Here is a 14,364-nt window from a genome sequence, read left to right as displayed (position 1 = left end):
GTCTGTCAACAATGTACAAACCTATATCCTGAAAGATTCCTTCTGTCGGGGCGACGAATTGTACTAGTGAAAGTAAAATTGGAAAATTTTCTCAAGGATGATGTTGAATTTTTTAACATAATTCATTATTTACCTAGTATCAATTACATTAAAATATTCAAGTAGTCGAGACGATTTATAAATTAAATATTTAAGAATACTGTGTAATATTCGAGATCCCCTCCACGTGGAAGCAAACTAGTGATGAATAAAATAGAAATTTACATTAAAACTAATAGCCAAAAGTTTTCTTGAGAGTCATCTTTCTTGACGTTCAGTTAGTGCTTTACCTCACTGGACAACACTAGTCCATCGTCGCGAACTTGTATCGCTCCGATAAATAATTTTATTTTTAATTTTAGTGAGTACAAATGTAGTTTTTTACCTTCAGTTGAATCAAAACTTATACATTCCATTCTCAACCATAATAAAATGTTAGAATAATAATTCAACTTAACATACATACATATTTTCATGTATGATTTTATATAAATACAAAAATTCTAATTAAATAGAAAATATAATAAATACGTACATTAAATAATCATGAGTGTATTATAACCTCTTAAAATCTATTTTAAATGCCTTAAATATGTGAAGCCTACTTATGAACTATCATTTCATAAGTAATTTTAAAATGTATTGTATCATTTTTCAAACACTTCTAATAAAATACCATTTTTTTATCATTTTGAAAACAGAATGAATGATAAACAAAATTTGGTCTCCAAAATAAAACCTCTGTGTTAATTAAATTCTCTAATATTTAACGAAATGCATGTGTCAAATATCGAAATTTCTAATACCGTAATACATACATCGATATGCACTTTCCTTCACAATTTTTATATTTATCACATTAAACTACCGGATATGGCTTTTCTATTCCTTACTTTCTTTTTCTATTAATATACTACACCGTATAAATAGTTCAACATTTAAAACAAGACATTTCTTTTGGGGAAAATCATGTCAAAACAATCGATAACCGTAATCTGTATTATCAATATTGCGTATCGTGTGAAAGTGAATGCGTAAGAAAAATATACGTGACATTCATGCGTAAAATACGTCAACGAATAATAACAAGGAATATGAATAATTCAAATTTGAACATTGTTTAGGTCGAGAAAGTTTTTTTTCTTCAAATTAGTGATGAACTAACAGGTGTTACTAATTTATACCGATACTGAGATATACAAATTTTGTTTAGTTGGATACAATATATTGTGCTATATGTTCAATCAGAAATATTGAGTGTGTTAAATTAAAGTTTGCAAGGTCAAATTAACAACTTCTTATGATATTACCGCGGTTAAAATATATATGTACATATCAGCCGTAATAATTTTGTTAATATACACAAATATAATATGTATACAATAATATAATGCTTTTCAAGTGGGTCAGCCAAAAATTTGCCTCCATAAAAATGTTTACTAATAACTAAATCTCCCACAATATCAAAGAGATAGATACTAAAGATTTTAAATGTAGACTTAAGAACTTATACAACTCTCTTTAATAGTATAATAATTTCAGGAGATTCAACATGTACCTGAAACACTATTTTATAGTATTGGCTGTGCTCGTGTTGAGTACACAGGTAAAATTTCTAAAATTATTATTATAAAAATGTATTTTATCAATATTTTTAGAACTTAATGGTATTTTATTTCAATTTCAGGCATCTCCTTTCTTTTTTGGAGGTGGAAATGATAAGGATGAAGAAGTAACTTTCACAAAAAACATATTGATAGTTTAAGAAATATATACAATACTTTATTTATACATTATTTTGCAATTTTCTTTCAGACTGTTAATATTCATTACATATATCATGTACCAGATACGTTCATAGCTCCAGCTGAAGAAGAATCACACGAAGAAAAAGAAGAAGAAGGTGGTGGCGGTGGTGGTTTACTTGTAAGTTTATAACAATCATTTATTCTACCTACACAGGGATGTTCCGTGGGTATAGGCAAGTGAGGGCGGCAAATCAAAGATAAAGAAATATATTTTAATCGTGAATTAAAATTAGTTTATATATTTTTTAAACATGATTTGTCATTCAATAATGGACTATCATCCTCAACTCATCTAATTACTTTAATTAAAACGTATAAAATCTAATTAAAAAATCTATCTATTTTATTATTATAAGCATTTTTTTTTCATTTGAATAAAATTAAAGAAAGGGCGCAATTTTGAACTTTGCCTAAGGGCGGCATATAGTCTAGGGACGTCACTGTACCTACATACGAACATCTCTTATTTTACTTATTGATTCAAAGTTCTAAAATACTTACATTTGTATTTTAAGGGAATTTTGAAAAATCTCGGGGCCCCAATTATATCAGCACTTCAAAATTTGAAAGACAGTAGCGAAGAAGAAGTAAGTATTTTTTTTTAAATAAACACTTGATTACTATATACATATGTAGCATTGTTTATTAAACAAAATTATTCTTGAATAGTCCCCGCATTTGGTAGAATCATCTTACGGACCACCTAAACCAGTATACGGTCCACCAAGGCCAGTTTACGGACCACCTAAGCCCATATACGGCCCACCGAAACCTGTGTATGGTCCACCGAAACCTGTGTATGGTCCACCGAAACCAATTTATGGTCCACCAAAACCAATTTACCATCCACCGAAACCTGTATATGGTCCTCCAAAACCCATATATGGACCACCTAAACCAATATATGGTCCTCCAAAACCTGTATACGGTCCTCCAAAGCCTGTATACGGTCCACCGAAGCCTGAATATGGGCCACCAGCACAGGTCGTGTATAGTCCACCACCGAAACCAGTGTATGGACCTCCAAAATCATCGTACGGTCCTCCGAGACCTGTATACGGTCCACCCCCAAAACCAGTTTATGGACCACCGGCAACCTCGTATGGAGTACCCGCCCCAGAATATGGACCACCTCAATTCAATTCATATTCGAGATCATCGGTAACAGATCAAAAACTACTTGGATATTAACTGGTAATTAACATATCATAGTTCATTACTGATAATAACTAAAATATTTTTGTATAACATTTGTTTTGTCGTCATTGTGATCATCTCATTTTTCAATCAACTTATGTTTGCCTATTAGCAGATACACCTATTTTGTTACATGTTTTTTTGTTTCTATATTGTCTATGTATGTAAATTTAACACTACATGTTTGTATTTCATTTTTATACTATACAATTTAGACAAAATCTTCAATAAGTGTTTGCAATATGGAAAAAATTTATAATAATATTAATAGCATTCAAAATGATTCTTTTTATTTTTAGAAGTCAAATCACAATATAATTTATCAATTTCAAAAGTTTTTTCCATATATTTTTAATTTCGACTCATATTATAAATATACAATTTCAACAAAAAATCATCTCAATATAAGAGACAAGTTACTTGATGATTAAAATTGATTAATATTTCTCTTTACTATAATAATTTTCAGCACGGATCTAGCGATGATATCTTAGGTACAATTACTAACGGATTTCAAAATGTCATCGATAAGGTAAGGACATTGAAAATCATAAACTTTTAAAATATTTTTAGATTAATATAATTTACAGTTTTTACGTATATTCTTTCAGCTACGAAGATCAATAAATATACCTTTCATATAACATATTTGAAATACAAAACCAAGTTCTAAATGTTTAATACGCTGACAAACTTAAAATGATATCAATATGTACCAATTATATTTGCAACTTTATATTTATTTTATTTATTAAAAGATGCATAATATTAAAAAGAATCTATTCAAATTATTCAAAGCTGTCTTATTATTTTCCCAAATAAACAATTTTTCCTTGTAAAATAATAATAATAATAATACAATATAAATCAGCAAATATTTTATCATTATTTTACAATCTAAATGAATTATAATTTGTTATTTACATTTACACATATTTATTTCAAAAACATTGAAACTCGGAAAACAACTGAAAGACAGACGATTTCGGCTTTTGTTTAATGAAATATAAACAATAAATTATTTTGTACCGAAGACGATAGAAAAATTCAAGGTAAATATTACAAAATAAATGGATCCTTCATATATAAATAATAAAAATGTGAAAATATTCAGAGTGAGTGCGCCCAATAAAAAAACTCGAGTCTACACGGTCATTTGTGAATCAATCCAAGAAGAAAGCGACAGTTCAAGTAGAATGCAAAACAATACAAATAACGATGAATCGCATGTGTCAGGAGGATTTTCAAATTTTAAGCCTACAGCAAATTCATCTCCCAAGAAAGATGCCCATAACGAAATAACGCCATTTCAACACAATAGATATCGTAGCAAATCCCATTCAAGAATGTTAATACAAAATAAAGGCGCACTGCTCAAGATACCTATATTTGATAGTGATGAATTAAATATTACCAATACACAGTCATCTATGTATATACAAATAAAGAAACCTAATAAAACTGATTAAATTTTGACCGATACAAATCCTATTTCATAATAATGTTCTGTCTATTGCTGTTTTTTTATTGTCATGGTGCGCCATCTTGCATAAATGTGAAGGGACCTTCAGATGTGCTAAGGGAAGAAAAAAAAGGGATATAAAAGCACTTCCTGGTAACTGACTTCATTCATTGTCATGCTTATGATGCTTATGCAAGACCAAATCATTATTACTGGCGGATGTTTTAATATTTTTTGAACGCAGCCTTCATTATAAAGTTCCCCTGGTCTACGTCGAACAAATTGGCAACTTTCTGTAACGGCTTCTAGCCGTGATTCGTCACTAAAAATGACCTACAACAAAAACACAAAAAATCACTTTTATTTTGGACAAAAAATAAATGAAAAGATATGTCTACCAATTTCTCGCATGAACATCCTTCCAGATTTCAAAAGTGAGGCAATGGTATTTTTTTTCTCATCGGAAATATCTTTAGAGCGTCCCATTTCAGAAATTCTAAAATAAATCAGTATTGTCGATATAAAAATGCCTAACTCTAAAATAATGCCTAATCTTAAATCCATTCAGTTTATAAATTAAAATATACAATAGACATCATTCACCGAGAAAAGAGCCTGGACGTTGGTATTAGTAGCTACAGATTGACCCAAAAGTGCGCGTTACAAAAATATACATTAATTTTTATGACGTTTTTTTTAAATGAAACAAAGTTTTTATGATACATTTTTAGAATTTTATTAATTTAACACATAAAAATTAAGAAATATAAAAAATACAAATACAAAATGTGACTTAAAATAAATTTAATAAATCCATATTAATCCGCATTAGAATCACTAATTTCACTATCTGATTCGGAACTAGAATTGTCATTAATGAGCAATTGATCGTAGAAATGAAATTCTTTTAGATATTATACATGATTTTTCTATTGTCAGATGCTTTTTTCCAACTAAAACCAATTTTTTTAATAAGTTTATAAAGTGAAGTACGTTTCCCTTCATACCCAATAAATTCTTTTAATTTTTCTACCGACGTTCAAGGAGCAAGTGTACATCATATGAAAACGTTTAATATTAATTCCTTTGATTGTGCATTAATGTATTTTCCCGTTCCGAGATTGGATAGTCTCTCCATTTATCTAAAAAAACATAAGAAAAAATTACCATTCTGCTAAAAAATAAATATAATCGTAATAAAATAATTTGGTATTTCCAAGCCATTTGGTATTTCCAAGGCATTCGGTTTTTCCAAGATATTTTCCAACATACACACGCATACGTATGTGTGTGCGTATAATTAAATATGTTATATTATTTAAACATATTAAATATTCATTTATATATAATATGCTTTTTATAATGAGACTATCAAATGAAAGAATTTACGTTATTATTCGTACGTATATGTCGGTGACTTTTGAGCAAGTCTGAACAAAGGAGCGAAGAAGCGTCGTCCCACGTCGAAAGCCGAAGCGCTACTACACGTATTTTCACTACTACGCTTGCATTGGCTCTTTTAAAGATCAACGAACTCTAACTTCGCTTACCTATTGATCAACCAGGCAGCTCAGGATTTCAGCTGAGATTGAACCTTTCAAAAATTAAGACAAAATTTCACTCAAATCAAACAGTATCGCACCCGAAGTCAGATATACGTCCAGTTTTTTTATACCTGAGTTTGTTTTGATTTGCAAATATACAAGATAACTGTATTTGTACAGTTTTAAAGAATAGGGTTTCGATAATAATATAAAAAAATAACTTGGATGGCGTTACAAACAAAATGTTACAAGAAAGAGAATATAGAAAACACAAAAGTTCGCTGGTGTCTCTAATAATGTGAGTAGGGACTGTACATATACGAAGAATTAGATCGAACAATTCAAATGTGTGAAGCAAACGTCAAATGTATCTGACAATCAAAATGGTAATAGCACCAAACAATACGTCCTTGTTTCCATTTGCACAAAAATTAAAGTTATGAGTTTGTAAATAGCTACTTCAGCTTTTAATTTAAACGACAACAAATCAAATGGTCAGTATTTTAATCAACTTAGTATAAAAATAATAAAAATCTGACGTACATTCGCCCAAAAAAAAGCAATGACTGTTTGATGGAATTGTTTATCAAGATCGTATCAACCTTGTGTTAATACCAACCAAATATGAATACTGGCCAATTGTCAAAATAAAACTTACCATTTAACTTTAATACTAATTATTTATGTTTAAATACTGGCCATCTAATATAAATACTGACCTTTTATTATTTGATAATTGGATTACTACGCACATTCCGATCGCCCAAAAGACAATTTTTGCCATGAAAATACGGAAATTTGGCCCTCGAGTTCTCGTTAGTATGATGGACTTTTCGGCTGCCAGATGTTCTGTTATAGAAATTTTAGTGACTTCTGGGCGAGCGTTTTGTGAGTAATAATCACCGAACCTTATTTATACTGACCACTTGTATATTGAACGATGGATACTGGCCGTTTCATATAAATGTTGACCTTTCTTATTTAAATACATACTGACAAAAATAAATTAAAATACTTTCCAGTAAAATATAAGCCAATTTACAATAACCCACCAACTTACTTACCTAGGTGCTTTTGATTCCATCTCTGTTTTCAATAAAATAGTACTTTATTTCTAAGTGGTCCTTTTGGGTTTGTATTCCAATTATATTTGTATTCGTTAGACACGAAAAGTAGTTATGGAATAAAGATTTTTAATTGTTCATTTTTCTTTTCACTTCCATTACAATGAGTCAAAACATTACTTTCCTCTATTTGCATTTTTTTTAAATATGATTAACAAGGTATAATACATGGTTCGGTGATTATTCCGCAAAAAGCGATCTCGCGCAAGTCACGAAAAGCTCTACAAAGCTTTAAACATGTGGCACCCTAAACTACATCAATCGAAAGCTACCCACGTGAAATATTATACTAACGAGAACGCGAGTGCCAGATGTTCCATGATCGAGATTTGCAGAATAATCCACACTTACCGTTCAATCTGATGATTAAGAAAAATAAAGAAATAAAACTTTTAGTTTGGCGTGAATGATAATGGTCGAAAATTGACTTGTTTAGCGTTAACTTTATTCAGGCGGGGACTTTTCATCTAACGTCAGAACTCTTCAGGTGTTCTAGAAGTGCGTTCTGTGTTTGGGCTCGTGATGATGATCCTGCTAGGAGCAATATCTTCACTAAAATCACGCAGTTTGTCCTGTCTGATTACTGGTAAACGAACAAATATATACATCAAATGTAATTGAGTAGGTACCTACATTTACATTTAATAAAATTTGTCATGATTATTGTTACAGTTAAAAGTTGGTCGGCCAATCACGTAATGAAGAATTTGAGGAGCAGAACATTGATATTGAAAATATCTTGAATGGGTTATCAAGTCTTACGGGTAATTAATTACCCATAAAGAATATTTTTCATTCAAACCTCATTTCAAATAAGGTATGGGGATTACTTTGTTGGTTCAAAGCAAATCATTGAGGCTGTTTGTATTTCCGATTTTATTTGTAAGGTTGGAGCGAGTGGTCGAGGAGGAGGAAGAGACTTCAAAATAACTCTCTCTAGCCTGCACCTTTTTGTTTTTTTTTTCGGAATGTTTCTTTCTCGGTAGAATATCTATGGAATTATATCTATCGATTTCCTTCTCTTAGCCTTTCAGTTTCTCTTACCCTCAGCGTCCACTTTTTATTTCATTCCATTCTGTACAAACTACACAAGCACGTACCGGGTGGCCTCATCCGCAGAAATGTTCCAAGCCAGGTCTGGTGTGCTGAGTGAGGTTGTTGCATTCAGTGTAGCTCTTTCAGACTCCTATGCAGGGCATACAAGTATGCGCCATGAATTAGTTGATTTTTAGGTGCCGGAACGCTTATTTTCTAAAATAAACCGTATTTTTACATCATTCATTCCAACTCGACTCCGAATACCTGACAGACACATCAAATCCGAATATGGATTCTGAGTTGATTGACTTTTTTTGCCGAGGTGTTGCTCTCTTCGTAATTTCAGTGCAAAGTCGGAATCTTCTTGGTAACGTCGTTGCATCCCATTCTCTGTAATTCTCCATTATTTGGCATTAGTCTTCCAATACTATTCATAACGCCAGCTGCTTTATTTCACAGCATGCTCAACTTGTTTTCTAAAATCTCAGTTTGTCCTTCCGTCTTCGCGCAGAGCACAGTGCAGCGAGTCACTGCACTCCACCGCTCTATGCCCCGTCTTGCCGCAGCAGTTGCAGAGCAGAGATCTATCTTCGCCCCAGAAATTGACGGCACGGCAGCGGTAGCACTGCTGCAGGTCTAATGTGGCCGTGGCCGAACCATCGGGGAGTACCAGGAACTAGTCCTGTTCCTCCACTGCTCCGACACAACAACAATGTCCGCCGCTAACTCGACCGACTTCTGCAGCAGAAAATCCTGAGTGGCACTGCAGTGTCCCAAATTAATTTGGAGGACTCTAGCTATTTTTGTGTAGACTCACCCGCTTTTTTTTGCAGTAAAGACGATGGATAGCACTCCGGCCCACCTTCGCGCAGAGAGCACAGTGGGGCGGGTTGCTGCACTCCGCCCCTCTATGCTGCAGCAGTTGCAGATCAAAGACCTATCTTCGCCCCTGCAACCAGCAGCAATGTGCCCAAAGGCTCGACAGCAGTAACACTGCTGCAGGTAATTTTTCACGTACCCTGCACCTGACGAGTCCGACTCGTAGGCGACCCTTCTTGAGTAGCGCGTCAGTCTCGGTGGTGCAGGGCAATGTCACTGTACAGGTGAGCGTACCTCCGGAGGCTGGGCGTCCTCCACATCGCCTGACTCGAGGCTCTCATAAAGGTCCCTGACCAAAAACTGTCGGGTGGGGAGCGACCGTCGGACTTCCGCCGTAGCTCCCGCAGCTTTCCGAATGGCGTCCTCCAGGACGCTGTTGCGGCTCTCCCTTCCTGCCAAGCGCAAGATGAGAGTATCCTTTGCGCCTCTTCGAATGGAGCGGATCTCTGGTGGCTTCTCTTTGCCCTTTCCCCCATTCCGCTTCGTTCACAGCCTTAAGTATGGCCGCATAAGAAAACGGAGCCATAGTGGCATCCGTGTCAACGGCACCAGCAACTTTTGTGACCTGTGGGCCTGATGACAATCGCTTCCATCATCGGCTTGGTCCTGGACTTGGGCTTTGATTTGGATTTCGGCGGTGGGGGCACGTTCTCTTTTTTCTTAAGCTCTTTTTTTCCTCGAGTGTGGACTTGTCTTCGTTCTGCAGTTGCAAAGTGCTGGAAGCCACTGTCTTCCTCTTTATTCTTCTTTTATTTTCTTTTTTCTCCTTTTCTTCTCGTTTTTCTCCTCAGTAGAGGTATGCAGCTGGCCTCAGTTCTGTCCTGTCAGATCTCTAATTTCGTGAACTGAGCAGCGATACTAAAAAGCTGCCAGTTGAAACGTCACCAACCACCTCATTGCCTTTGTAGCCATACATTCTTCTTCTTTTTATTCCTCTCCTCGTAGGAGGTTGGATATCATGATATATTTTATTTTATTTTATTGTCACAAATCAATACACACTCGCCATTACAGATTTGCTTCAATGCGACGGGTGTACGTTAATGAAATACATAAACAATCAGAAATCAGAAATACAGTAATACATACATATACAATCAGAATATATATAGAATATAACAATTAATCAGAAATAATAATCATAGTGACATCTATGGATTTTTCAGATTACTGTGAATAATTAATACAAATTATACACAGGTAGATTTTTGTGACAACAGGATTAGATTTTTAATACCAATTTTCAGGAACCGTTTCAGCAATGATCAGATAAAATTGGCAAACTCTGATAGAGAAACGATCGATTTGGAGTCACAAAACCCCCAAATCTAACCAGCAGTGGCGAGGACACGAACCTATGACCTCAGTGATGCTAAATATATACGCTATCACTAAGCAAAACTGCTGGCTTAGTGATATATCTTCTCTCTATCCATGGTTGCCCTGAAAAGTGTTGTGGAGTCACATTGGTACCATCCACGGAGGTTGCCCATCCATGAGATGCGTCTTCTACCAACGCTTCTTTTCTGAAAGAAGCGTTGGTAGAAGATTTTTGCGTTTCGCAAGGTTCCACTTTTGATAGACAGTGGTCCTGCGAAATCCAACCCTGTATTTGTGAATGGGGGGATGCGACGACTCGTTCTGTGGGAAGATTCCCCATCAGTCGATGTTGAATTATAGGGTTAGCGCGAAAACAAACAAACAATACATTCGCGCAACACCTTCTTGACCTTCGATTTGACAGAGATTGGCCAATATTTTAACTGTAACAGAGTTAACAACGATTGAGTACCCAGATGTAAATGTCTAAGGTGATAATCTTTAATAATCAACCAGGTTTTAACATCTTTTCACATATTCAGTCAAGTAAAACACCTTTAATGCCAGCACTAAACAATTTTGTTATTAGAATTTCAATGTTAACTTTGTCAAATGCCTTGGAAAAATCTGTATATATGGAATCAACTTGAACTTTATTAGCGAGAGCGTTAGAAACATAATTTTCATATACTAGTAGATTGGATAGAGTAGATCTACCAGATACGAACCCATGTTGATGTGGTATAATGAGTTTTTTGATGAAATCTAAGCTTTCGAACAGTTTAGGGGTGGTAGACAATACACAAATAGCTCTGTAATTTTCAACGTTATTCTTGTCGTTATTTTTATGTAGAGGTAACAAATAGCCCTGTTTCCATAAACTGGGAAATATTCCACAGGATAAAGAATGATTAAATATGTTATAAAGTGGATATGCTGAAGTATTAATACATTGTTTTATGAAAGAAGCAGGGATATTGCCAGGACCTAATGTATTAGTGCAGTCTAAGGTATTGATTTTATTCAACAGTTTGCACATAGATACGTTTACAGAATACAGTGAGTCATTAGATGACGTTTCAATTAGAGATTTGAATATGCTAAAATTATTATTTATTAAATTAAATATATGTTAAAATAACCTTCTTCTTCGGATGCTAAATTTTGTGGTGATAGTTTGTTCGACTCGTGATGCGTTTGGATCCTCTGGAGGAGCTATTTTTCTTGATTGTCAAGTCTGGGGAACATTCTCTCTTCCGGGACCAGGTGCCTTACCGCTATTCAGCTCTTTGCAGGCTACCGTAAGTTCTGTTCAAACAGAAATTTCAGTTCCCGACTCCTTGCATGTTATATTGACGTACGCTGGGAATAGCGTGCTCACAGCTTCGCTCACGTGCTCAGCGTTGTTCAGCCATGGAATATTTTTTAGTTTTGTCATATTTCTGGTGACCATTTTGTAGGGCAAGTGCCTAAGGGTCACCGTCAACCAACTCAATTTATTTATTTATTTATTTATTTAATAGTTTTGGACCATTGTGGCATTACAGGAAGAACCTAATGCGCCACAATGGCCTACATTTGAAAAAGATATAAAAACAAGTAAACTGTAAATAAAGGAAAAAAGCAAAAGCAGAAAACATGGTAAAATAAAATAATAAAAAAAAAGTAACAAAAGGAAAATAATACATCATTCAGAGAGAAAAAAAAAATAACAAAAGTGTAAAAATTAAAAATAAAATCCATAAATCCCATTCTTTGTTTACACTGAACAAAATTAAAATAGTATATAAAAATATACAAAGGAGAAAGAAAAAGTAAAACAAAATAAAACAAAATATGAATAAAAAATAAAATCACAACGGGGCCCAAATGGAAGAGAGTAGATTAAGATTCCACTCATTCATCACATTCAAATTAAGAAAGTAATGATGAGCGCAGGTTACCAGATAAATATGTTAAGATAATATCCGATAATCTACGCTCCCCAAGGTGGAAAATATCACATTCAGGGACAGCAGCAACGATTTCATTGAGAAAGGGCTTAAGGTGGACCCCTGAGTTACACCAGATCGCGTAAAAAATGAAGGAGATTCATAAATACCATATCTAACAAATTGCTTCCTATCACTAAGATAAGAAGCAAAGAGTTTAAGAAGACGTGGAGAAAAGCCCACTTCAGCTAATCTGATCATAAGAGCGTCATTGTTGACAAGATCAAATGCTTTTCGAAAGTCAAAGTAGGCTACATCAACTTGTTGTCCACGGTCAACTTTAGACATGGTATAATATGAAAAACAGGCAAGATTAGTGGTAGTGGAACGACATGGTGAAAAACCATGCTGCTCATCACACAACAATCTTTTGAACTGCAAAAGAATCAAACGGTGAAGGATATTATCGAAAATTTTGGGAATAGCCGAGATGATAGCAATAGGTCTGTAATTTTCAACCTCATTTTTAGAGCCACTTTTATGAATGGAAATGACTCTAGATAATTTCCATTTTTCAGGATAATTACCAGAACCCAGAATAAGGTTAAAAATAAACTGAAGAGGCTCTAAGAGCGAATTGCAGCATGCCTTTAATACGTCAGGGGGCACACCGTCAGGCCCAACAGACCCCTTCAGCTTCAAAATTGCTATCCTAACATCTCCAAGCGAGACCCGCGGAATGTCTATACCAACACCTTCAGTACCAATTTGGGAAGCCAAATTAGCATCTTGGGATGGTGATCTCTGATCAAATACAGAGCTAAAAAAACTAGCAAAAGCATTAGCGATCTCAGGACTGACACAACTTTTATTATTAAATGAGAACGAATGCTCAAGGCCATGTGAAATATGCTTACTCTTAATAAATCTGAAAAAGTGGTGAGGATTACTTGCGATAGCACTCTCCATCTCTTTGAGATAGAGGGTATAACGCTCACTCACACCACGTTTCACGATCTTCCTAAGAATCCGGAATTTCTCATAGTCACGAAATGATTGGCTACATTTCCATCTTCTATGAGACAACCATTTTGCACGAACATCAGTTATAAGTTTGGACCTAAACCACGGTGGAAAAACCCGACGATGTAGTTCTAAATTAGGATAACTGATGAACCGAGGAACATAACTGTCAAAAATATTATATATGTAGTGTGTTATACAAAAATTCAACAGCATCACCAGTATTCATGAGGTACATTTGGCGCCAGCCCATTGAACGTACCTCATTATAAACCAATTCAGAATCAACGCGAGCAAAATTCCATCGTGATGAAGGAACCCCAACAGATGAACAAGCTGAAACAGGTCTCACAGAAGACAAAAACAGAAGCTCAATTTGTAATGCATCATGATATAGGTCCTCAGGGATGATCGCAGTTCCTTTTGGGCATAGGATCATCGTTGCATAGACTAATGGGTGAACCAACCTGTACTAGGTCGCAATAGGAAATTACAAAATTAAATTTATTGCGGACATGAATATTGGCACTAGGCATATTGAAATCACCCATTATTAATAATATGTCACGTTCATTTATGAAATCACGTACATTCATCATATTCACAAACAATAACTCATATACATCGTCTTTCGCAGCGGGCGGAATGTAAACAACACAAATAAAAACTCGCAAATACAAAATCAACTCTCACCCATAAGTCCTCGCCAGAAGGAGTTTCGAAGTTCTTCAACCTGACAGACCGCAACCAGACACGAGAAGCAAATAAAACACCCCCACCACGTCGTTGCTCTCTGTCCCGACGATGCACTGTCCACGAAGAATCAAAGAACTCCGAATTAAAAAATGATGGCGTTAACCATGTTTCAGTTAACGCCACCATATCATCAACAATAGAATAAATCGCCGTATTAAACGCGGCCACCTTGGTCCTGAGACCGCGTACGTTTTGGTAGTACATTGTTAGTTTTCGATCTCTCAGTCTGGCGTGTGAGTCTTT

The 14,364-nt window shown here is 34.7% G+C and overlaps 1 protein-coding gene across 2 annotated transcripts; it reads left to right on the top strand.

Annotated features, from left to right (window-relative positions):
- Positions 1-292: 292 nt before the first annotated feature.
- LOC143914296 (uncharacterized) lies at positions 293-3,839 on the top strand. 2 transcript variants are annotated; one of them, XM_077434462.1, is made up of 8 exons: positions 293-400; positions 1,582-1,645; positions 1,727-1,771; positions 1,855-1,965; positions 2,363-2,434; positions 2,517-3,008; positions 3,514-3,576; positions 3,656-3,839. In XM_077434462.1, exons 2-8 carry the CDS (start codon positions 1,592-1,594, stop codon positions 3,686-3,688), a joined length of 870 nt encoding a protein of 289 aa, XP_077290588.1. In that variant the 5' UTR covers positions 293-400; positions 1,582-1,591; the 3' UTR covers positions 3,689-3,839. The 2 variants fall into 2 exon arrangements, with proteins under 2 accessions (XP_077290588.1, XP_077290589.1); XM_077434463.1 differs by having other exon boundaries at positions 316-400; positions 1,568-1,645; positions 3,656-3,838.
- Positions 3,840-14,364: the final 10,525 nt, after the last annotated feature.

The sequence above is a fragment of the Arctopsyche grandis genome, chromosome 7, assembly GCF_051622035.1.
Source record: "Arctopsyche grandis isolate Sample6627 chromosome 7, ASM5162203v2, whole genome shotgun sequence".
Taxonomy (NCBI): Eukaryota; Metazoa; Arthropoda; class Insecta; order Trichoptera; family Hydropsychidae; genus Arctopsyche; species Arctopsyche grandis.
This window is presented reverse-complemented; position numbering and strand designations above follow the sequence as displayed.

What these genes read in the sequence shown, in the direction of transcription:
- LOC143914296 (XM_077434462.1), top strand. Translation starts at nt 1,592, where the DNA reads ATGTACCTGAAACACTATTTTATAGTATTGGCTGTGCTCGTGTTGAGT. An exon ending in GTGGCGGTGGTGGTTTACTT is followed by an intron (nt 1,966 to 2,362) that starts GTAAGTTTATAA and finishes TTGTATTTTAAG; the next exon opens with GGAATTTTGAAAAATCTCGG. An exon ending in ATTCATATTCGAGATCATCG is followed by an intron (nt 3,009 to 3,513) that starts GTAACAGATCAA and finishes AATAATTTTCAG; the next exon opens with CACGGATCTAGCGATGATAT.